Consider the following 26,217-nt stretch of genomic DNA (forward strand, 5'->3'; position numbering starts at 1 on the left):
CCAAAAGGCAATTCTACACATAGACATCACCAGATAGTCAATATCAAAATCAGATTGATTACATACTTTGCAGCCAAAATTGTAGAAGCTCTGTATAGTCAGTTAAAGCAAGACCTGTAGCTTACTATGTCTCAGACCATGAGCTTCTTATCACAAAATTAAGACTTAAATTGAAAAAAAAAATAGGGAAAACTGTGAGACCATATAGGTATGACCTAAATAACATCCCTTATGAATATGAAGTGGAGGCGATGAATAGATTTTTAAGGTATTAGATGTGGTAGATAGAGTAACTGAAAAGTTATGGACAGAGGTTCGCGATATTGTACAGGAGGCAGCAACAAAAAACATTCCAAAAGAACAGAAGAACAAGAAAGCAAAATGACTGAAGCTTTACAAATAGCTGAGGACAGAGGGAAAACAAAAGAAGAAAGGGAAAGATATACCCAACTGAATGCAAAGATAATAGCAAGGAGAAATGAGTTTTATTTTGTTTTTTTAATGAGCATGGCAAAGAAATAGAAGAAAATAATAGAATGGGAAAGATGAGATCTCTTCAAGAAAATTGGAGATATCAAGGGAATGGAATATTTCATGCAAAAATGGGCATAATAAAAGACAAAAAATGATAGGGGTTTAACAGAAGTAGAAGAAATTAAGAAGAGGCGGCAGGAATATAGAGGAGAACTATACAAGATAGGTTTAATGTCATCAATGACCACAATGTTGTAGTTACTGTTCTAAAGACAGACATCTGGGAGAAAAGATTCCAGAGGCTGTAGGAAGCATTGCTAACAATAAGACTAATGGAGATGATGGAATACTAGCTGAGCTATTTAAAATTGTAAAACATAATGCTGTCAAAGTGCTTCCTTCAACATACCAGCAAATTTGGAAAACCCTACAGTGGCCACTGGATTGGAAAAAAGATCACTTTACACCCCAATCCTAAAGAAGGGCAAAGCCAAAGAATATTCAAATTATTGAAAAATTGCACTTAAGGTTATCCTTAAGATTGAGTAAGCTAAGCTTCGGCAAAACGTGAACTGAGAATTACCAGAAGAGAAGGCCGGTGTTTGAAGAGACAGAGGAACTAGAGACCAAATTGCCAACATTCAGTGGATTATGAATAAAGCATGGGAGTTCCAGAAAAATATCTATTTCTGCTTCATTGACTACACCAAAACCTTTGACTGTGTAGATCACCACAAAATATGGCAAGTCCTCAAAGAGATGAAAGTACCGGATCATCTTACTTGTCCTCTTAGGAACCTGTATGCAGGCCAAGAAACAGCAGTTAGAACCGAATATGGAACAACTAATTGGTTTCAGTTTGGAAAAGGAGTACAACAAGGCTTTATATTGTCATATTATTTATTTAACTTAAATGCAGAGCACATCATGCAAAATGCCAAGCTGGATGAATCAAAGGCCAGAATTAAGTTTGCTGGGAGAAATATCAACAGTCTCAAATATGCGAGTGACACCACTCTGCTGACAGGAAGTGAAGAATAATTAAGAAACTTTTCAATGAGAGTGAAAAAGGAAAGTATTAAAAAGCTGGCTTGAGGCCTAACATAAAAAATACTAAGCTCTTGGCAACTGGTCCCATCACTTCCTGGCAAACAGAGGGAGAAGATATAGAAACCATGATATGGAAACAGTGTCAGATTTCATATTCTTGGACTCAAAGATCACTGCAGACAGTGACTACAGCCATGAGATTAAGACACTTGCTCCTTGGAAGGAAAGTTATGGCAAATTTGGACAGCATACCAAAAAACAAAGACATCACCTTGTCAACAAAGGTCCTTATAGTCAAAGCTACTGAAAAAGTAGCAATGTGTGGCTGTGAGAGCTGAGTGCCTCAGAATCAATACTTCTGAATTATGGAGACTTTTGAGGGTTCCTTAAACAGCCAGGTGATCAAATCAGTCAATACCTGAAGAAATTCAGACTATCCACTGGAAGGTCAAATACTAAAGCTGAAGCTTAACTATTTTGGCCACACAATGAGAAGATAGGACTCATTGGAAAAGACCCTTATGTTGGGAAAGATTGAAGGCAAAAAGAAAAGGGGACAGCAGAAGATGAGATGGATGGAGAGTGTCATGGAAGAAACAAACATGAATTTGGACAGACTTCAGGAGATAGCAGAAGATTGAAGGGTCTGGTATGCTAGGGTCCATGGTATCATGAAGAGTCAGACAGTACTGAATGAGTGAACAACAAATGAGCTATTTGGGAATTACCAGAAAATTCTGATACTTCTATATTAGATAGATCAGACATAAAACATAATGTCACTTATATGTAACCTATTTTTTCTTAATTTTTTTTAATTTTTATTTCCATTTATCGTAGCCTTATTGGAAAGATTAGGTCTCAGTGTTGGGCAATGTAATGAACTAGCTATCTAGTCTAATCCTATCATTTTACAAATGAGAAAACTGAGGCCCAAGAAAATTAAGTGATTTGCTCAAGGTCATGCAGGTAATGAATATCAGGAGGATTTAAATCCAAGTCTTCTGATTCTAGAATGTGCATTCTACCACACCACAAGACATTGTAGGGGAAATGAGAGATAAAGAAAACTGTGGCTGAATTCTTAGCCTGGCACAGCCAACAATAATAAATAAATTACCTCGAAGTGGTCATTTCAATTCTCTGAGCCTCTGTTTTATTTGTAAGTGCTAGATTTTGACATCCCTTTCCAGGTCTGACATTCTTTGAGTCTTGATGAGACTATATATGAGGCACATGACATTCATAGTATTTAAAGAATTATCATTAAGAGCAACAGTTAGTAAGTGTTGTGATTTTTTAAATAAATGGATTGGGCATTTTATAGGATTAACGTTCATGTCTTGTGTTTGACACTTTCTAGCCGTGTGACCCTGGGCACTTGAGTCACCTCTCACAGTGTCTATAAGCTGCAGAGAACATCTTGACCTTCATTAGTAGAAGAAATTTGCTTACCAAAGAGTTCCCTATACCAATGAAATCAAAGGTCCATTCCCTATCCCCATCCTTTCCAAGATTATGACAAATGCATATATGCATATTATCTTTTTAATAGCACATCTATCATATCATAGGATTTAATGACAGCTCATACGTAGATAGCACCTTACAAGGGTTACAAGGCATTTTTCCCACAACAATACAAGGTAGGTAGTATGATTTAATTACTGTCTTGCTGATTAGGAAACTGAGGTATAGAATGCTTTTCACAATTTGCCCAGGATCACACACATAGCCAAAAACTACCTTTGGTACAATTTAAATTCAAAGCTCCTGAGTCTAAGTCCCACCCCATCCGCCCTCACGTAGAGCTAGAAAGTGACCGAGGACATCATCTAGTCACTCCAACCCTCTCATGCTACAAATATTTGTTGTTGCTTAGTCATTTCAACAGTATCTGACTATTCATGACCCAGTTTGGGGGTTTTCTTGGCAGATAGTGGAGTGGTTTGCCATTTCTTTCTCTGGTTCATTTTGCAGATGAGGAAACTAAGCAAAGAGGCTGAAGTGATTTGCCCAGAGTAACACAACTAGTAAATGTCAGAACTCAGAGGTTAAACCACAGAGCACTGTTGAAGTTCACCTCCTTTACTTGAAGTTGAGTGGTCTTACCAGTCTATTGTCCTGGCTCTAAGCCTTTACCAAAGAAGGCGTTCCTACCCAAACTCCAAATGTCTTTTGCCATTTTGTTGGCATGTTAGCCAACAAAGGTCATTATTTCCATGATTCTTTTGCTGGAGGTGGGAGGTGCTACATTACAAAATTGGGTAGTAAGTGTTACAACTGGAAAGTAGATTTGAAAACCTAGATATATAAACAGTACAGTGTGTGGACACCTATACTTTCCTAAAGTTTTAAGGATACCTTTAAATGCATCTTTTAAGAAGACATTGAACAGAATAAGAAAATTCTAATTAAGTCTATATTAACAAATGTCACAAGTACAATATGCAGAGTGAGGGAGGTGGCCCGGGGAAAAGCTTATCTAACTTGTCCAATTCCAGTGTCTAATTCCAGTGGTTTCTCTCACTCTTTTCCTTTAGGAAACAGTAGGAAAGAAGAGATTAGCTAACAGTACCAAATGAAGAATGCCAGCTACAACTTAGAATCATATAATCATTGGACTCTGTGTCCATGTGTATCATTGGACATATTATCATTATCATTAAACTTTGCAAAATGTTGTTTTAGAGTCATGTTGTTGAGTTGTTTCTGCTGGTGCTAAAATAGCTTTAAATTCTATAGTTTTTATGCTACTTTAATATTGGCTGTGGAGGGAATTCTTATTTTTATAAAAATCTAATCTATTAGTATATCCATTATATATATCATATCGATTATTATAAAAATCAGAATCCCTCCACATTGTATATAGTAAGAATAGGGTCAGAGAGGAATGTAGACCTATGGTTTTGTTGGTGGAAGCAGCTCCCAGTGAGAGATTTCCTTGACAACATTAGGTTGGCACCTTCTCCGTTTTTCCTAGTCTTAGAGCACACTAACCAGACTTGTCTAGTGATTGACAGCCAATGTGTCGCAGGTTGAAAAAATGTTACTGAAGTATTTTTGCAAAATTGATGCTTGCATGTTTGCTTGAAGAGTTTAGTTATTAATGTCAAACTCAGTTAATATCAAATAGAAGAAAAGTGTTGTTTCTATTTGCCTAGCTGTCTTCACATTTTGATTTACCTACATAACAGGAAGAACTGACACTGTTGAGTCCAACTGAATAAAAACCTTGCTCATTTTGAATTTAAGTATTATTGATGCCCACTGAGGAATGGAGGCTTTCCTTTCTGCTAGTCACATGTCTTTGATACATATTGGTGTCATTTTTAGAGAAATACTCTTGGAATTAGGAAGACCAGGTTTAAGACCTGACTCTGACTTATACTAATTGTGACCACAATCTAAAATATCTATATCTATATCTGTATCTGTATCTATATCTATATCTATATCTATATCTATTTCTGTACTAAAATTGACCATAGTCAATAAATCAATTGGCTTCTCAATTCCCTAAGCAATACTCTGACAGTTTCAGTTATAGGCAAGTAACCATTGTACAGTTGTAGAAGTAGTTTCCATATTGAGAGCGGTAATTCCTTACATGACTGAAATCCCAGATCTGATGCCCCAAAAAGGCTTTGAGGTTCCCTACACTTTAGGGATCTAAAAAATATCATATGGCAGCACATAGGGAGTCCAACATTGGGCCAAAAATAATTCAATACTTAAAATTACATTAAAATATATTGAAACATATATTAAATTACATTAAAGTAACAACATACTATATTATTTTACATATGAATCTAACGTAATTTTACATATGAATTTTTCTTTTGAGATCTGTTAATGCTGGTGCTCTTGGGGGTAAAGAAATCCACTTCTATGAGACATTGCTGAGTATAATAATTCCAGGAAGATGATTTTGTTTCCTGAACCCAATGATGGAGGTACAGGCCAATAACATGAGGATGGTTGTGGTAAAACTCAGACTACTGCAAAATCTGTAAGCCTCATGGAAGCCATCTCAAATTTTGATATTCATTTGAAATCATCCTCATTTTCTATATGCAGATTCGATAATTTTGTTAGTTTACTTGGAAGATCGATGGGGACAAATTCTCAATGCAAAATGATTTCTTTTTCAAAATCTAAAGGTAGGTTTGTTGACATTTTCCTGAATTTTCTACATTATCTGTTTTGCAGAGTCACAGGCGGTGAGCTCTTTGAGGACATAGTGGCAAGAGAATATTACAGTGAAGCAGATGCCAGGTAAGTGACTCCTTCGTAATATCCATGTTTACATTTGGCCTTTGGAATCAAGTGTTATTTGTGTTAACATGGACAGTTATCTCATACTTGGTGCCCTTGAGAAATAATATTGAGATACCTTGGCCTTTTGTCACCATTAATGCTTCCGTACTGATATCTGTACATTCTAAAGTTCTCTAGGAATGCCCTTTTTTGAGGGGGAAAAAAATCCCTTTGCTCTACAATTAAATTCTTGTTCTTATTAATAATCCAGCCTTTTTAGACATGTGCTTAAACAGGCCTCTAAGTGCCTTCCAGCTCTAAATCAGTGTGTGAGCCTATGTCTTTATCTTGAAATCCTGGCACAGTGAGGAACACTTGTCCCTTCTCCTCATCATGTATAATTAAGAAAATGTTCTTATTTGTACATGCATATGCTCTTCACGTGGTTACCATGTAGAATGGGATGTATGTTGTCCTGGCACATGAGTTGACATGAATTCTTTTGTATTTAGTATCTATGGTGACAATAGGCAATAGCTTCTTTTATCCCATGAACAAACACGTGTGTGTGTGTGCATGCTCATACACACATACATACACATGCCCGACTTAATAATTCAAATGATGGGGAGGAGTAGAGAACTAAACAATATTTTTGCTGGTAAGAAAATACAGGGGAAATCTCTTCGTTAAAGCCTGTAATTCTCTAAGACTCACTTTTGAGTGTTATTTCGCATAAGAAGAAAAAGTCTCTAGTATCCTGTCTTTAAATCTTTGACCTAATCCTCAGAAAAAATCATTAAACAATTCATTGTAGACATGCAGGATCAACCAAAAGCAACCTTTAGAAACAGGCCCATCCCTGCCCACATTTTAACTCCAGATTTCATGACAATTTATCTTTAATATGCATCATTACTGATTTGCTTTATTATTACCTGTTTTTAAAAGTACTTTATATACCTTTGAGAATCAATGTGTTCATTAAAAGAAGGTAGTTTTATATAAAGTTACATTGCCATTGGAGACTAAGAAATAAATTTTGGAATCATTTACAAAATGAATCATGCATTTCTTTTTAAGTAATGAGATGTGCACTATTCAAAAAGTGATATAAGAATATATGTAGCCTTAAATGAGAATAATCATCCAAAACATTAAATAATTGCAATCACTTATAAATGTTGTATAATTTTTTTAAAATAGCCATCTAGAATACAAGTGCAAAGGTGTATTTGTTGTCCTATTAACTGAGTTGCTTTTAAAAGATCTTGATCAAAATTTTAATTTTAATGTGGCTATATGACTGCAACATAATTATTAAAGGTACAATTTGTTTTGTAGAAGTACGGTTTTATGCATTAATTGAATGAGTAAATTTTCAATTTTATCATTTTAAATGATAGATTCTAGACACGTGACCCTGGAAAAGTCATTTAACCTCTTGATTCTCTGGGCAACTCTCTGAGACTATATGTTGCAGAGAAGATACCAGCCTTAATTGAAGGAGAGAATTTCCTCACCTGGAAGTTTCCCCTATAAATGAAATCAGAGGTCCCCAATCTCTATTCCTGTCCTAAATAAGAGAATATGGCTCCATCCCCACCTACACATGAGTTGCATAACAAAATTTTCAAGTGTGACTGACGTTCTCCATGCTGGTGTGTTAATTGGTAGCTAATGACAGGCACTATATAGGGGCCAGTCATTGATTTTCCCCCTAATTTAATTAGCATACCATTTCTTATCAGTGAGCCTTTGACAAGTATAGAATAAAGCATGAATTTTGACAGTAATAAGCAAGTTTTCCTTTGCTGTTACTGTGAGGTTTATGACATTTAGCATCTACTCTTGTTCTCTTAGGTTTTTTTTAGTTAAGCATTTATAAAATAAAAATAAAAACCATTCCTGCCCTCTTTACCTTTGCTATAGCCCAGAGCCATTGGGGGTGGTAGGAGAGGGGTATTAACGAGCAGAGCCTCTTGGACCAAAACTTTGCCTGTGCTATTTGGTGACTATCATTGGTTTCTTCCCTAACCATCTATAAAAGAACCTTCTTTCAATTCAGAAAGATGAGTACTTCATTTTTTCCCCTTTTGTTTTACCTTTACCACCACTTCATCCATATTTATCCTCCTGTTTTAAGACCTCTGTTTCCTTGTGACCTCAGATTTTAAACAGTTTACTCTGTGCATGAGAAATGCCCATTTCCAATCTACCTATCATTTCACAATATCCCAGGACTATTGTTATGGGAAGTTTTAATAAAATCTCTTTCTTTGGAGATAAATATGGTTTCTCTACAGACATGTACATACTAGTGATATGTATGCAATTAATGAAGAGCACAAATTGTTTTATCTGATAATGTCACAAATTCTCTGTCTAGTTGTCTTTCTTTTTTGTTAGATCCAGAAATTGCTTTATTTAGCATAATCCTATCCCAGTTTGGTGTGAAATTCAGACTCCTGAAGAAATGTAATTGACGTTTGTTTGTTTGTTTTCCTTTTAACTCCCATTTTATTTAGTATTCAATGTGATTATGTGCCTTTAAAATGTTCTCCCTTCCATTCTGCCCTTGTATCTTTGCAGTCATTGTATACAGCAGATTCTAGAAAGCGTAAATCATTGTCACCTAAATGGCATAGTTCACAGGGACCTGAAGGTCAGTATATGGAGCCTATAAATCTGATAACCAGAAGCTTTCTGGGGAAGGGCAGAGGGTGGGTATCTAATATGGACCCCTTGCCTTCACCCCTTCCCCCCAAATGACTAAATGACAAAAAAATGCATGATATTTCTTTCCAGTTTGCTCATCTACCGGCTAAGCATATATCACAGCAAAAGGAAAGTTTATTTTTTTAAAGAAATTAACCTTTAGGTTAACAATTAGCGATGTAAGACAAGTAATGCAACTTCGGGCAAGGGGAAATTTCATCAGTTGTCCAGCATTGACCTAGAGATACCCCTGGGCTGTGATGTATGTCTGCCTGTAGATTTAAACACCACTTCTGTTCGAGACCATGGGTTACAGTAGCAGAACAACTGGCCACACATTTGCTCCATTCGAGCCTGAAAGACCCTTTCAGGCAAAAGGTAATAATTGCCAACTAAATGAAAAGACAGGAAGTTAATCATCTACCCAAAATTCATTAATTATGGAGATTTTAACACAGGATTGGAAAAAAAAAAATTATATCTCCCAGAACACTTTTTTTGAGGAACAAAATTGTGCAATAGACTTTGGTTTTTAATTTGATTTTTTTTTCCTAAAGAGCTTTTCCAATGGACCTGAGGTCCTCCATGAAACCAAATTCAGCCCACATTAATCATTCATTTGAGCATGAAGCCTGACAACACATGGCAGGCAGGATCCCAATCTTCTGACTTTGTGCCTACTCTAGATGAGCAATATGTGTGGACATCTGGAGGTGCTTTCTTGCATCCCCAGTTGTTGGCTAGTTTTATACTTTAACCCGGTGTCTGTGAGGGTATACAGATAGTGAGTGTAAGCTTGGAACTAACACACGCCCCCTGGTGTTTGCATGCAGTCATTGCATTCAGCAGATCCTGGAGGCTGTGCTTCACTGCCATCAGATGGGGGTAGTACATCGGGATCTTAAGGTGAGTAATGCCGTTGGAGTAGATATGACACCACACAGTTCCAAACTACTGTTCAGCTGCAATTATGTTCATAGAGGCAAAAAAGCCATGAAGCATGACTCATTCCACGATTTTATGAAAATACTTTGACTCACTACAACCCACCCTTTACTCCATTCCTTCTGTGACGCATACTTGAGACTTACATAAAATCTCTTTTTATCAAAAGGAAAATAACATCCTGCCATTCGCAAGAAGTAGAATGATCTCTCTTTTCTTCTCTGAATGGGCAAAACTCCTGAATCGTCTTGCTTTAGGTTAGGGAGCTTAATTATCTACCACTTCTACCCCAGAGTTGTTTTAGGATATATGTTCAAACAAGATTTACTCTCTGTGACAAGTGCATTCTTTTGTATACTCCACCCACCCTCCTGTGGCATTGAAGACCAAAAGCTTGCCTTCTTTACCCATTAGAGTAAGGCATTGCTCCAAAGGATCCTGTTTATGTCACACAATGAAAACTAAAGAGTCGACTTACAACGACTGTTCACCTAATGCAAAGGTTCATGAAGGATGGCCTGGGAGTTTTATTATGTCCTTTTTGTCCATTTCTGACCTCCCATAGTTGAGATGTGTATGTGGCAATAATGAATCAGATTGGATTGCACATTTCTCTTTCAAATGATACCAATTCAATGATGGAAGCAAATATAGGATAGGTTCACTTAGATTACAGGTTCACTTCAGAATATTATAGTATTCTAGACACAGAAAAATGTGGACAGAATGTGATTAAGGTAGTTGAGCCACCTTGTGAAGCTCTGGAATTTTTTGGCTCCTTTTTCAAAAAGTTGGCAAATGTGATTTGGAATGACAGTATTTCTGTGTGTTCAGTAGGAATGATTATTAATGGATAAGGTCCATCTAGAGATCTCTGGCAGGTCTCTTCCCTGTTCAGTGTCTTTATCAATGACTTGACATAGATGACATTCTGATTAAATCTGTGATTGAATCAAAGCTGAGAAAGAGGGCTAAGATAGTAGATGATAGAGTGAGGATACAAAAAGTTTCTGAAAGGCTAGAATTATAGGCTGAATCTAAAAGGATCAAGTTTAATGGAGATAAATGTAAAGTCAATGCAAAAAAAAAAATAATTCCATGAATATCAAAGGAGAACAAACATGGCCGGATAAAGGCTAAGGTGAAAAGGATCTGTTGGTCTTAGTAGGCTACAAGTTTAGAAGCAGTCATTTGTGTGATGTGACAGATAGAAAAACCAACTGCATTTTGGGCTACATTTATAAGTATATACTATATAATGAATTGTCCTATACTATCCTATGTAGTGCTGTACTATATAATACTATACAATGCTATTAAACTATTATATTTAGCGTGATATGCTATAATGAACTGTGCTGTCTGTCCTATATTACAGTATATTACAGTATAGAAGTACAGTGTCCAGACTGAGGAAAGTGATAGTACAAATGGTCAACCCACATCTGTGAACTCCTTGAGGGCAGGGACTGTTTTTAACCTCTTTCATCTCCAGTGCTTAGCATAATGCCTGGCATATAGTAGGTGTGATGATTAGGTGATCAGAGTATTATGTTCAGTTCCCAATATTTCAAGAAAAGATGTTGATAAACTGGAGTTGGTTAGGAGAGGGCAGCTTGGGTGATGAGACCTAAAACCATTCTGCAGAGAATCAATTGAAGAAACTGACAATGCTTAGCCTGGAGAAGAAAAGACTTGGGAGGGGGTCCCTAATTTTTTGTCTTTAAATATTTGAAAGACTAACTTATGGAAGAGTGGTAATATATGCAGACATTGTCCATCTGAAGGCAATATAGCACAGATTCTTCAATGCTGTTTGGTTAGGACCCCATGTGCATAATCAGGACCAAATGATGAATGTTATAGCAACTTAGATTTATGGTTTAATACAGGGAAAATTTAGTACAGTGGTTAGAGCTGTCCAGAAGTGAAATGGGCTAGCTACCTTAGTAAGAATGTAAAGATCTTCTTACTGTCATCTGAGATATTCAGGATATGATACAATGGCGATTGTACAAAGCTTTTCTTTGTCCTCACCAACCATGGTCTTTCTTCTGAATTTGCAATGATGAGGGCCCCACTGAGGGTTATGTTGCCCTCATGCCCTATGAGAGATTAATGCTTGAGTTATAGGTAAACTTATGACCTTCAGACCCCCTTCCAGCTCCAAAATCTTATCATTCTATGATATATTTTCTCAAGTATAGAAACATAAGTGAGGTACCATTGGGTTGAAGAGTTTGTCTTTTCCTTGTTGAAGTTAACTCCTCATCAACAAGATCAGCAAGAAGGAGATATGTTATGGTATGGATGAGGTGTCTTTTAAGTTTTTTCTTTTTTTATTGTGATTTTTGACAATTATTAGCAAACACAAACATAAAAAAATCACAATTATATATTCAGTCCTCTTTCGTGTTCTATGTAGACTGAAAAGTTTGTTTTTGCTGATTATTGTCAAGTTCACAATAATAAAAAAAAGAAAATTAAAAAATGAAACAGTATCAAAATGAAGATCTTTATTCATAAGGAACTATTCTTGACAAGAAGAGGAATAAAAGAAGTTCTAAGCAGTGATAATGACTCAGCTGAGCTTAAGTAATGTGAATTTCTAGTGGACCATGACAACAGCATTTAATAACTTCCTCCAGAACACTCAGTAGTTTGGACAAGAAACAGAGCATGAAATACTGCAAAAGGATAAGGAAGCAATGTATTCATGGTCAGAGGATGGGGCTTGGTTGAACTGATTTACTACTTGGACAAGAGTGAAGAGAAGACCAACAGAAGTCACTGATCCAACAGTTTATTGACTTCAAGATGAGAGATTGATTTTACTCAAGGAGGAAACATCAAAAGTAATCAGAATGCTTTCTAGGAAGAATGGCTAGAAAAATTTGCTTTTTGTCTCCTCAGTGATTTGCCCTTCCCCCTCATGACCAAGCATGTTTTAGTTCCTATTTGCTTTTTCTCATTTTAGAGAAAACAGAGGGATTTTATTAAACACACAGGCAATGTCTATGACTATTGTTTGTTAATCCTTCAGTAACTATCCCCTTCATTCCTGTAAAATTTATTGATTGGATATATTGCTGTTTAGGTCAATTCAAGATTGTTCTCGAATTTAATAGAATTTCTTTTAATATTCCTGAGGTAGTTTTGTTCATATGTCCAAGATCTCTGACTCTTTGTTCTTCACACTGTATTTGGACATCCCCCTTAATAGCCACATGATGACGCATGTGCTGTTGTTGTCACATTGCGTTGGGTTAGGTGCCGTGGAAAGTGAGTTTGAAAGCTATTTGAGGGTGTGGATCATGAATTGTACGAGCTTATATCCCTAACAGTACCTCATATAGTACATGAGGAGTAATACACCTCTAAGTAGTAGTTAAGTGAATAAAGCTAAATAAACATGGACCCTATCTTCTAAATGATTTCAACATAAGAAAGATAAGCTAACAATCACACAACATTTATCCAATGGATAAGTAAATATGTCTGTTAACATTTCTTATAAAGACAGCATATTTTTTGGTAAGTGGAATAACTTTTAACTGAGGAGTGTGCTCAATGGCAGGACAGCTGACTTTACTTATGGGCAGGATTTAGAGATCTAGCAGACAGAATTGATCCCCAGATGGGGTATGTGAGAGAAAATAAAAACTCAAGTTGATTTTTTTTTTCTGAAGCCTCTTGCCTTCAAAGATAATAAGGTGGTAGTGTCCATAGTGATTGAGAAACTAGGCTTAGAGAAGGTTATAGAGAAGAAATGAAAAAAAAATTCCTATGTTTAATTTAAATTGTTCTGGTTTAGCCAAATTATGGCATCTTAAAGACCCTCTACAAAATCAGTGATAGGTGGAGGTAGCATGCTATAGTGGGTAGTATGTTAAATTTGGTGTCAGAAGACTTGTGCTATCTTAGACAAGTTGCTTTAGCTCTCTAGTTGAATGAGGAGTTTGGATTCAATTTACTCTATGAGCTCTAAATCTTGATTCTTTGATTCTTTGTTTTGTATATACAAATGTGGACTCATTGATGTAGACGTCATGGTCTAGTATTTTACTAGTTGTTAAAAGACTATTAAATAATTGACATGGTCTAAGGGCATCCAGTATCCAGAAGGAGATTGATTAATGCCTCCTTTCCCCTTCAACCTCCTTCAAAAATGCTATAAGAATGTCTGTGGAGATTAAACTAAACCAGGTTTTTGAAAAACCAAAAATATAGTTTAGAGAATATGTTGAGGAGGAAAAGGGCACTGATCTTCTGTGTCAGAAGAAATCAAGGAAAATCAGAAGGGAACATGTTTTCTCATATAGGCAATGAAGAAACTGTTGGTAAATTTGTCAAGTAAAGCCTTTGTTGAAGTAGAGGTGACAGAAAAGGGTCAGGGAGAAAGTTTTACAGATACACTTTTTTCAAGGTGTAATCTTAAGAGTTGCTATCTAAGGCTAGCATAACAAGTTCAAAACAAGTAAAAATTGTATTTTTTTAAATGGCCATCTACATGACTGATAATACACATTCAACCAAATGTTTTAGTGAACCTGAAAGTAGGTAATAAACTTGATTTACAATATTTGTCTCTTCTTCCTTTTTGAATCCTACAGAACAATTCTTTTTAAAGAGAACAGCATTACTTCATAGCTAATTGACAGGAATGCTCTAAGACACTTTAAAAGTGTCTTGTTGCATATAATAGTAATACAAGGGAATTCTGAATAAGAGAGTAAATTTTTTTTCCAAGAGAGCTTAATTACAGAGATGTTGAGTTATTTGGAAAGTCTTTGCTATGATATATTATGTCAAGATATCTTTCTTAGCTGTGGTGAGGAGAATAACTATCTTCTGCAGCAATGATTTTCAATTGACTAGAGGCATGACGGAGTCATGAAATTCTGGTGTAATCCCCTGAGAATGAAGTTGTATTGAAATACTTTGTCTAACCAAAATGTATTAAGAAAGAAAGAAAGCAAGCTCAAATACCATGATCATCACTTCAGTTTAATAAGTCAGTGTGTGTTTGAAATGGCTTCTGGAATTATTTGATAAACAAAATAGCTTTTTTTCCCCTGAAAAAATACAAATTCTTCTTCAAATAATTTTTCTAATCCAGCTTAAATTGCTATTTTAAGGCAATGTTGAGTGCCAGGATGATTTCTGCTAGGTTGTTTTTGTTATGTTTTTATGCGAAAATTGGAAGAGAAGAATGCTTCCATTGTTCCCAAATGTTCTATTTGCCAAAGACAGTCCTTGGATAGACCTAGCTTCAGGCTACTTGGTGACTGCCCCTCTCTGAGCAATAATCTTCACCATTAAGAGAAAAAAATATACTTACAATTTATATTTTTAAAAAGATTTTTTCAGTAATTTGTTCTAATTAATTTATAAAATTCATTAATATCTTTTCATGATGTCAAATTATGAATTCCAAAGTTAGCTATAGAATAAAACCACATCCACCCTCCCTTTCTGAGTCCCAATTTTAGGTAGAAGTTTAATTAAAATAAAGTATGTCTATCTACATACCTGGTAACCAACTTTGCTAAATAATCTCATCCTATTCAAAAACTATATTTTTCTACATATAGATAATTGACATAGATAAGATAATCTATGTAAAGCACTTTGAAAACCCTTGAGTGATATAAAAATGTGAACTGTAATACGGAAAAGTATGGAACAATACAGTTCATGATCTCAAGGCAACAACTGATAATTTCCAAATATTCCTTAAAAGAGAGGTGTCTTAGAAGAAGCTCTGTTCTTAAAAGAATTTCAGATTCACAGCCAGTAGAGATTTTAATGGCAAGTGTAAATACCTAGCCATTCATCTCTATGAGTTTATAGAGGCTCTCAATGAAACTGAGGTAAAGCCAATTTTCCAACTAGCAGCACCATGTGTGAATGAAGCGAATTTTTTTGCTCTCAGATCAGGTTCATGATCAATTTCAGTTTGCTTCTTTCTAGTAGCTTTGCTCACACCTTCACTGACAAGAAGCAAGAAAAACTGGAAACATTGCAAAGCATAAGATGCTTGACAAGTAACTTGCTCATTGAAACACCCCAATCGATGAAAAGGAAAAGAGACTTTGAAACTTTTAAAATACTTCCTAGGATGCTAGGCTCAAACACAAAATAAGAAATATATATATGTGTATGTATCTATATACATATATATATATATATATATATATATATATATATATATATTTGAAATAAAATGATTGACTTTTCACAAATTGCTAAAGAAATCATCCAACAAGTTAGAAAGGAAAAATAGCCACTATTTCATGCAATCATAGACTTAGATCCAGTAGGAATCTTTGAAATTACCTGACCCAAGTCATTCATTTTATAAAGAAGGGAAAAGGTCCAAGGAGATGAATGATGTGTGCTTGATCCTGGGCAAGTCATTCCTCCTGCATAAACCTCAGTCTCCTTGACTATATGATCAGGAGGTTGGACTAGTTGGCCTTAAGGTCCCTTCTAGATCTGTAATCATCAGATTATTACAAGTCAAAATAAGCATGATGTGCTGTTAGTAGTGCTAAAGATCCTCATTAATCATATTATGCCAATTATTTGTAATAGTCATTCTAGATTATAGGACCATAAGATTTTGGACAGCATGAAATAAGTGAAGAACTGACCTCAGAGTTAGGAAGAGCTGAGTTCAAGTCCTTCATATGATATATACTAGCTTTGTGACCCTGAGCAAGTCATTTAACCTCTGGATGCCTCCATTCAATGTTCTAAGACTGTAAGTTCTGGAATAGCTAGCTGCTGATCTACATTGGTAGACGACATTTCCTCACCAGAAGTTCACTATACCAATGAAAACATGGTGTTGAATTGAGAGAGAGGGAATGGAGCGGGAGAGGGGGCAAATCATCATAAATAAGACCCGTGTTTTGTTTGGATTTATCTTGAGGTTAGAAAGTTGTCAAATTCTCCTAAACTGATTGTAAAGCCAGTTCTCCTTGTTACCCATCTAATCTTGGACAAGACATTAACTTCTCTAGACCTCAGTTTCCCCATCTGTGAAATGAGGAGGTTGGACCTTAGATATTCCTCAGGTCCCTTTTCAGTTCTAAATATATAATCCTAAATGGATAGAGAATCCAGAATTTATAGTTACCACAGAGTAGCTATCTTTAAGTCATATCCCTTACTTCCTTTGAAGCTACATGCCTGGGTACCTCAGAATCTTTTGTGTAGTTTCAAAGAGTTCTCAAATCATAGTGAAAGAAGATAGTGGAAATGTTGGGGAGGGGGACTGGCAACAGTTGCTATGTATTACATCTGATATGCTATTCATGGTTGTTGACACTATGAGCAGATGTCATGGAAAAGCCTACATCATTAGGGAGCAGAGGAGTGGATAAGAAGCCTATCTGTGGGTGTGGCAACAGAGCAAACTTAAGACACATCTCAGAAGCATTTCCATTTTAAGCTCTTACATAGTAGCCCCTAACTGTAGTTAGTGTTAAATACATTGGACTTCATATTTGAAACATCCCCCAACTTATGAGCATCTGACATACAAATATTCCTCACAAAACCATGACCAGCTGTGTCAAGGACTGGGAAGGTTTGATCCCTTCATAGACTTTTAGAACAAGTGGTCACATAGTGAATGCTATTGCCAAGAGGTTAGTTCAAAAGGGAAGATGTTTCCACTACAGCTACAATAGAGAAGAGGGTTTTTATGAGAACAATTGTACTATTTTATGTATTAAAATTATGTTCAGAGATTAAAATCCTCCAGAGCCTAACCACCTTTAGTAACATCATTTTATACAGAAAAATGCATATTAATTTCCAAGCAAGAGATTTAGAAATGGCCTTTTGGAAGACAGTTTCTTTAAGTTGGAACTAATTTCATGAAGAGAAGCTAGGTGGCTCAGTGGATGGATGACTGGGCTAGGAATCAGATGCATCTTCCTGAGTTCAAATCTGGCCTCAGACACTTACTAGCTATACGACCCTGGGCAAGTCACTTAACCCTGTTTGCCTCTGTTTCTTCATCTGTAAAATGAGCTAGGGAAGGAAATGGCAAACCAATCCAGTGTTTTTGCCAAGAAAACCCCAACTGGAGTTATGGAGAGTTGGACATGACTGAAACGACTGAACAACAACAAAATTCCATGGTGCTTTTAAAAGAAGTCAGAGAGAATTAATTCAACCTTTTAAACTAGAACATTATAGTGAGGAAAGCTTCTGGTACTCTGGAAAAGCTGATTGGGCTTGTGTACGACCTGGGCTAATATCCTAGCTGTTCCAGTTTACTACTATGTGACCTTTGGAAAACCATTTAACTTCTCTGGTTCTCAATTTCCTTATCTGTAAAATGAAAAGGTTGGACAATGACCTTTAAGGTTCCTTTTACTGGAACTCAAAAGAATCTGTAATCCTATACTGTCCTTTCACCTTCTCAGAGTTCAGTTTCTAATACAGTTATTCTTATTACTTATTATATGCAATTATAATTTATTATAAGGAAGCTGTTAATTTTTAAAGTTAACTAATACTTTTAGAATGCAATATTTGTAAATATAGATATGTGTGCATGCAGACACAGACATATGCTCAAATAAACAAGTAGTTTGATATAATGGTCTAAAAAGATACATGTAAATCATTTAAAAAATAAACTGAATTATACTTTAATGATCTTGGAGAGAGCTATTCAAAGAAAGTCCACGATGAAACTTTTTTTAAAGTGTCTTTTTATAAAATGAACAATCGGCCTACCAATTTTGTAGTTTATCTGATTGACAGATCCTTGGTTTTAGAGAATAGATTTGCCCAAAGGTTGTGATAGATAGATAGATAGATAGATAGATAGATAGATAGATAGATAGATATGCACACGTATATACAAACACATACACACATACATATATGTGTATATATGCACATACGTATACATATATACATATGTATGTCTATACATTTATATACACACATAGATATAGTGCTTAAAAATTAACAACTCTAATGATAATAATAATAATAAACTGCCTAATATTTTCAAATAGCTCTGCCTTTTTCATGTACACAATTGCAGCTGAACAGTCTTCATGGGTGCAATGTATAGCACTCTAATCTGTACTGATTTGTTATTTTCCTGGATGGATCACAAGAGTCTGTGAAGTCTTCCAGGCCTCTGTAGTTACGAATAGATGCCCCAGTCATTCAAAGTTCATGCATGATAAACATCTAAGACATTCCATTTATCCTGAATTGGCAGCTGCTTGATGTCTAAGGGCACACAGTACTGCCCAGAAGGTTGTTGATTTTGTGACACAATTAAATGCCCTTTATACGAATTGAAGTTTACATACAAAATACAATGGCATTTGCTCAACAAAATCCAATTCTCCATGATACTTTAGAATTCTCAATGATCTTAAAGTTGATTGCAATTCTGGCATCCTGTGATGCCAACATTATGAAATCAATGTGTGGTTGATGAATTAAAATGTGTGTGTTTATCATTGTAAAACTATATGACATTTTGATGCCTTTGACTTGTGAAGCAACAAAGACGTAGAATCAACCATTGCTTAAAGTTCTGTGTGGTTTTCTTTAAGTAACTCATTTATTGAAGAATGTAATAACTGAAAATATAATTTTAAAAAATACAATTCATTTAGCTTACTAATTTTAGTAATTAAAATATGTCAAATATTAACATTTTGACATCATTGAAAAGTCAACAATATAGAATTTTAGTGAAATGTAGAAACATTTTTCATAATATTAAGGTATCTTTGGCCCACACCCTTACTATAATTGTCATATAATAAGCTATAAACATAAGTTAAACCAGAATTTATTGTCCCTCAGGAAATTCTGAAACTTCCCATTCTTAACAAGTATTTTAGTAGCAATGCATCTGATGGCAGTGAGCATCAGGATCCTGAAAGAGTATGATATTTTAATACAATTCTTACTTCCCCATAATCTGATTTATTTTAGGCTTCAGCTAATTTCCTTAAGTCCTTGGTTTATGGGTCTCTGCTAATTTGCATGGCTGACTTAACTAATACATTTAATACTGACTTAGGTTGTGTTTACAAAAGGCCAAAACAACCAACAGAATAAACCAATTCGGTCAGAAAAACAGTCAGTTCTGCAAGAAAATAAAATCATTTGTCTTCTATTGAAGAGTCAGATATCTAATGGATGGATTTTTTTGATTTTTCAAACAATTGTTTTGGCAATATCAAATCCAATGTTTCCCAACCTTCTTCCATCTACGACATATCTAATAATTTTCTTGGACATAGCCAGGAGTGGCCTGATTTGCTATTGCAACCATCTATCAACCTTACCATCTGTCTATCCATAGTCTTACACTACCCTGCCTCCACACTCATACAAACACACATGCCTGCAAAAGCATTCATGCACACATAGGCACATGCACAATATATCTTCCTCCTCTCCACCCTAGTTGCCACATAGACACTGCATCATCCTTCTTCTTTCCACTATAGTTAGCACTTCTACCATCTCTAAATATATGGCCAAAATTAATCAAAGGGGACAAAGAAAACCTACACCTTGTCATTCAAGATATGTGTGTATATATATATATATATATATATGTATATATATGTATATATATAGATATAGATATACTTTTAAAGAATCAATGTGTCTGGATGGACTGGTTGGGAAACAATGGTGTAGACACAACCTCATTCCTAGATCAAACCATCAGTCCTAAAGGAATGATAAGTAGCTAAGGAAATTGTTTTCCTCCTGTTATTCTTGAGAAAATGCATTGAAAAATATTTGACTTGCCTTCTGAAAAAAAATTAATACCGAATTAAAAATTTTAGTTAGTGTTGAAAACAATATAATGCCCTCAACTATAACATTTGGCAAATAGCAATTTTAATCTTCTCTTTAAAAAATAGATTCTAAAAATAGCAACTTAAGCATGTAAATTAAAATCAACATGAGTCCATGAGAACTATACATAAATTGTCTAGAAATATCAAGGGATCAAAATATCACAATTGGATCCAAAGTGATTTTATCAGCTAGGATTTGATTTGTGCTAAAATTCATTAAATGGTTTGCCAAATGTCTATAGATCCAGATCTTGTTATAATTTTTGCCAAGTTCACCACTTCTGAGAATATTTGTGCTTTGTAAAAAATATCTTTTAAATAACTGTCTATAGTCCACTGGTCCTAAAGGAGGTTCAGAAGTATGTGAGTAGGTGAAAGACAGGTGCTAACCTTCATCATAAAATTTCCCCAAACATATCTTCTCCTCCATCCCATATGCTCTTCAGTAAGGTTACGCATCTCTCTGAAGCCTGCCCACATGCCAGTTTACAATGATTTGCTAACCACATTTTCCCTGGGATTTTAGGAATGACATTCTCCTATGGAGAGGACGATGCATGATTTTTTTCTCTTTTTTTTTTGGTTCAAATGTTGTTAATTATTAGTAATTGCTTAAAGTATGTTCTTATCTCAATCTTTTTTTTCTTTCTAAATAAAGCCTGAGAACTTGCTTTTAGCTAGCAAATCCAAGGGAGCAGCTGTGAAACTGGCGGACTTTGGCTTGGCCATAGAAGTCCAAGGAGATCAGCAAGCATGGTTTGGTGGGTAAACTATTCTTCAATTCTTTCTCTGTCTGACACAACCTGCTTGAAATCAAATTATCCATTCTAAGGTGGCTGGAGTTTTGTATCATTTTTGAGACACTGAGATTTTTCCAACCATCTCATTTTATTTAACATGAAAAATATAGACAGTTTTTTTTTTAATTCTTATGAGAAAATGTGAGTGGGAGGAAAAAAGAATCAACTTTTAGAATTTTTTTCCACAACTAAGTAACTGGAGAAATGGGCCCAATGTCAAGATTTAAATGGGGGAAGCTTAGTTATTTTGTAAGCCAAGAAGATTAAGGGTAAGGAGCAGGTATAAAGGAAAACGATCTTGGCTATTAACAAACGGTACCTAAGATATATATGTGGGAAAAGTACCTCAAATCACTTGGAGTATCCCATCAGAACTATAACAGAGTATTTGAAAATGTAGTTTGTTGTTGTTGTTGTTGTTGTTGTTGTTGTAAGTAGTCATTTTAGACAAGGGGTGGGGAACCTGTGCCCTCAAGGCCACATGTGGCCCTCTAGGTCCTCAAGTGTGGCCCTTTGACTGAAGTCAGAGATGGAGTGCACTTGAGGACAAAGAGCACCATATGTGGCCTCTAGGCCACAGGTTCCCCAACCCTGTCTTAAATATTGACATAACTAACAAAATAATTGATCTCGTTACTGACGGATACAATCTTTCAGTAAAGGAAATACTCATATTGCTGGGATCACAGTTGTTTGAAAGCATTTAGAGGATTAGAAATAATTTTAAATGTCCTTAAGGTCTTTTATATGAGAAGAATATGTTTTTAATATCATCCTCATGTATGCAAATAGTAAGCCTCCATAAATAATAGCTGAATGAATGTATCCTCACAAATGTGTCTTTAACAAGAGTTTAGTAAGGTGAGGAAAGGAAGGCTTTTTTTTCCTCTAGCTTTATAAATTATTTTTCAAGGACAAAAAGCTTTTCTTCTTCATTTTATTTTATCCCTATGAGCTCCAGCCAGCCTTCTTTCCCCACTGAATTCACAACTTTTGAACACCAATTGAACCGACAACTACAAAACAAACCAAAAAAAAAACCGCACCAAAAAAACCCCTTTTCTCCTGAAAGCCTGTGGTGTAGAATAGTTGTTTTGAAAATCAGGGAAAATGTTAAAAGGGGTAGAGGTAGGGGTTTCAGCCTATCTAGGCTGTGCCTACCTGACACCAGAAGAAGCAGCCAAAATCTAAAAATGTAAATCCACCATATGTTACAGCAGCATTATTCCACATAAAAAGGGTGGAGTTTCTTTTTTCCCCACAAAAGTTTCTTTGGCATCCTGAAGACACAACTTCCAAGAATATGTACAGGAAAAGGAACAAGGAGAAAAGTCAAGAAGAGAGGAAATCATCTATAGATAGGTTTAAATTCTGAGGTTTCTAACCATATTTGCAAATAGCTACCATTTTCATCCTGAATGTTTTAGCACCCACAGAGTATTTTCCTTGCCTACTCTTTCCTTCCTATCTACCCAAGCTAAAGTAGGTAGCTCTTTCTTCTGACAGAGACTATACCACCAAAATTCCACCTCTTCCTCTCTTAACATCTGGTATGCTGAATTCAATTCAACTTTCAATAAGAATGCTTCAACTCATATCTGAAAACCTAACTCAGAAGAGACATTTCTTTTGGATGCCTCCCATCCTCTGGGAGCCTGAAAGCATAGGATTTTGAACTAGATTAGACCTTGAATATCTTCCACTTCAAACCATGAATTTTATAGATGAAGAAACTGAGGCCAGAAAAGTCAAGTAACTTGCCAGAAGTCACAGAAATAGATAGGAAGAAAAAGGAGCCTAAGCCAATGAGGAGGAAGAGGCTGCTGATGATATATTGGGAATAGATGCTGGAGCCAAAAATAATGATTATAATGTCTGTAAAATTATAATAATTATATATATTAACAATTATAATTATGCTAATCATTATTTCTGTTGCTATTTTTATTATTATTATTATTATAGCATTTTTATAACACTTTAAGGCTTGCAGAACAGTTACAAATATTATCTCATTTGATACTCACAGCATTCCCTGGAAGATAGGCGCCATTTTCCCCATTTTAAAAATGAGGAAAATGAAGCAGACGAAGACTGAGTGACTTGCCCAGGGTCACACAATTAATAAATGTCTAAGGCTAGATTTGAACTGTGGTCTTTCTGAAGGATAGTAGATTAATTTTTCAGAGGTTCAATTCTTAAAGCAAAATCTTCAATAACTGCTTGTTTACCAAATAAAGGAAAAAATCCTTTAGTTGGCATTCAAGGTTCTCCATAATATAGTTCAAACATACCTTTGTAATCAGTTTACTACTTCCCCTATTCAATGGCAAGAGTGGACTATTTGGTTTGTGTTGCTGTTCAGCTGTTTTCAGTCATGTCTGAAGGATTATTGATTGACTATTCCCCATTCAGTTGTCTTTATGATAGTACCCTGCCTAGAATGCCCTCTCTCCTGCATCTTTTCCTGTTGAAGTTCTCAGTCAGAGAGAAGCACCTTACACAAAACATGAAGAAAGGACAAAAGAAAACTTGATAAAAATTAGTTTTTCATAGAAATATTTCATGACTAAAAGATTTACTTTTACAGTTTAATGTTGCCAGTTTTTAGTAGCTGCAGATTACAGACAGGATGAACAGAAAGAGTAATTTAGTGGAATGAACTATGGACATAGAGTCAGGAACCTGTCTTCTTATTCCACTTTTGACCTGTTCTTGCCACTTTGGGCAAGTCACTTTACTCCCTCTGAGTTTAAGTTTCTTTATCTCTAAAATGGGAATGATAATACTTGCACTACTTACTTTATAATATTGACATATAAAGAAGGTGTGTTGCAAACCTTACCAGCCACTGGAAAAGGGAGTGGTCTTCATGGCATTGACCTTAAGGTATAAGTGTTGATGGTGCCCAAAAATATAAATTGTTTTAGGTATGGTTGAAAATATCATTGTTAAGCCTAAGCTTCTATCTTATTGAATTTCCCATGAACACAGATTCCCATGGAAACCTGTCTGAAACGCCATAGAAAAAACAAGCACAAAGTGTTGTATTTCATACCATAGGTGTAGCTTTTGTCCTTAGGCACAGGGACTCATTATAATTTTCATTACTAATTTAATCCTTTTCCAAAATTGACTCATAGTTATTTATCAGAAAAATAATCTCCATCTTTCCCAGATTATTTTAGTTTATTTTTTAGTGTTTTATGTGCTTATCAAACATAATTTTTATTTAATTTTTATGTTTAATGAAGTTATTCACTTAAAAAAAAAAGAATGCTACTCTTTCCCCCACCAAATTCAATGTCAGAATTTTAGTCACTTCTTATGTTTTTCTTAGGTTTAAAATAAAATAAAACCTCTATTAGAAATGGGAAAATCCCAGTTCCTTATAGCAAGTAATGCAGTTCCATGCACATAATGAGCAATTAATGAATGTGTCTTGAACTGAGTCGAGATGAATTTGTACACTGAACCTTTTATTTTCACTCTCTAAGCCCCGAGTTTTGATTTTTCCACCTCCCTTCTAATGTCCTGTCTCTTATCCTCTGTTACCATCCCTGAAGTCCTGTCCCTGAGGGCTAAGGACCAACTTCTGTATTGTTTTTCTAGAGTTGCCAATATGAAAAGAAGAATTGTTAAAGAGCAGTCTCTCTCTCTCTCTCTCTCTCTCTCTCTCTCTCTCTTTCTCTCTCTCTCTCTCTCTCTCTCTCTCCATCTCTCTCTCACACACTCTCTCTCACCCTCTCTCTCTCTCTCCCTCTCGCTCTCTCTCTCTCCCCTTCCCCCCCCCACCAGGTCATGAGCAGGATACTTACATTGCTTCATAGGCTCCATTGCAGCTAAACTGAATAATAAGTATGGAACTATGCTCCTAGAAAATGGATAAGTAGGGCATTTAACTTCCTGCTTGATACCTTTTACTGTCTCCTTCTTGTACCTCATTCTAAAATTACAGCCAATTTTACTGTGTGACACAGAGATTAGTTTGCATTTTTCCAGCAATAAGTTATTCCTAGAGTCCAATTAAAACATTCCACCTGTGCTAATGTTCCTGGTGCTTTCTGAGGAACCGTGAGAATTTGCTTTATGTTTGGAAAGGCAGATTTCCTTTCATTTTACTGTAGATAGATAGATAGAGCTCAATTCTCATGCAAAAGAAACATGATCTTTTATGCCATTTTAATTTGATATTTCAATTCCTTATTCCTGATGAGACATTATAAAGTTAAGTATTTCACACCTTTTGTGCCTATAAATTCTTCTAGAATTTCAATATATTTCAAGTTATAAAGTAGCATTGAATATAATCAATGAGGTTGTAGGGGAAAAAAGAATGAGTGCTATTATATTCCCCCAATGTTCTGTTTGTGAGCAATGACTTGTAATGGAACATTCTATGTTCACATTGAAAGATTTTTTTTCTTGCATGGGGGTATCTAAATTGTGGTTCTAGATAACCATTTTTTCTACTTGCTTTACTTTGAAAAAATATTGCGTTTATCATAGTCATAGTGCTGGAAGAAACTTTAAAATTACATAGTTTATCCCATGTTAAAAAGTAAATAACTAAAACTAAGTGAAATTAAATAATGTACACAAAGTCCATAGAACTTGGACTAGATACTATCTCTGATTAAATTCAATTTAATTCAATAGGCATTGTGCTTGGAACTGGGAATGCAAAGGCATAATGGACATCCCCTGCCTGCAGAGAGTTTATATTCTATTGTGAAGAAACAACACATACACAAATATATTATATACAAATATATTACATACCAAATATATTCAAAATCACTTCCGGGGGAGAGAATCACTTAACCTGACAGAGGGTCTGTTACCAGTAGTGAAGCAGCAGAGGACAATAGTGAGACCAGTGACTGCATCCAGGGATCTGGCTTCCAACCCGATCTCTTGCGTATCACTTCTGGCAATTCTCTTTGCCTCCATAAGCCTATTTCCTCTTTTCTAAGATGAAGAGTTTGGACTAGATTGTTTCTGCCTCTTCCAGTTCTACATGGGTTCCAGAGGACACAATGGGATGATAGAGAAACCTAGAATGAGAGATTCCAGAGAATGTTTGCAGA

The 26,217-nt window shown here is 35.4% G+C and overlaps 1 protein-coding gene across 6 annotated transcripts in view; it reads left to right on the top strand.

Annotated features, from left to right (window-relative positions):
• CAMK2D (calcium/calmodulin dependent protein kinase II delta) overlaps positions 1–26,217 on the top strand; it is a 354,972-nt gene that overhangs the window by 247,558 nt on the left and 81,197 nt on the right. For all 6 annotated transcript variants that reach the window (XM_036764305.1, XM_036764308.1, XM_036764307.1 and 3 more), the window contains exons 5-7: positions 5,743–5,808; positions 8,383–8,455; positions 20,986–21,088. In XM_036764305.1, the coding sequence (XP_036620200.1) occupies positions 5,743–5,808; positions 8,383–8,455; positions 20,986–21,088 (242 nt within the window). The remainder of the gene's footprint in view (positions 1–5,742; positions 5,809–8,382; positions 8,456–20,985; positions 21,089–26,217) is intronic.

The sequence above is a fragment of the Trichosurus vulpecula genome, chromosome 6 (genome assembly GCF_011100635.1).
Source record: "Trichosurus vulpecula isolate mTriVul1 chromosome 6, mTriVul1.pri, whole genome shotgun sequence".
NCBI lineage: Eukaryota > Metazoa > Chordata > Mammalia > Diprotodontia > Phalangeridae > Trichosurus > Trichosurus vulpecula.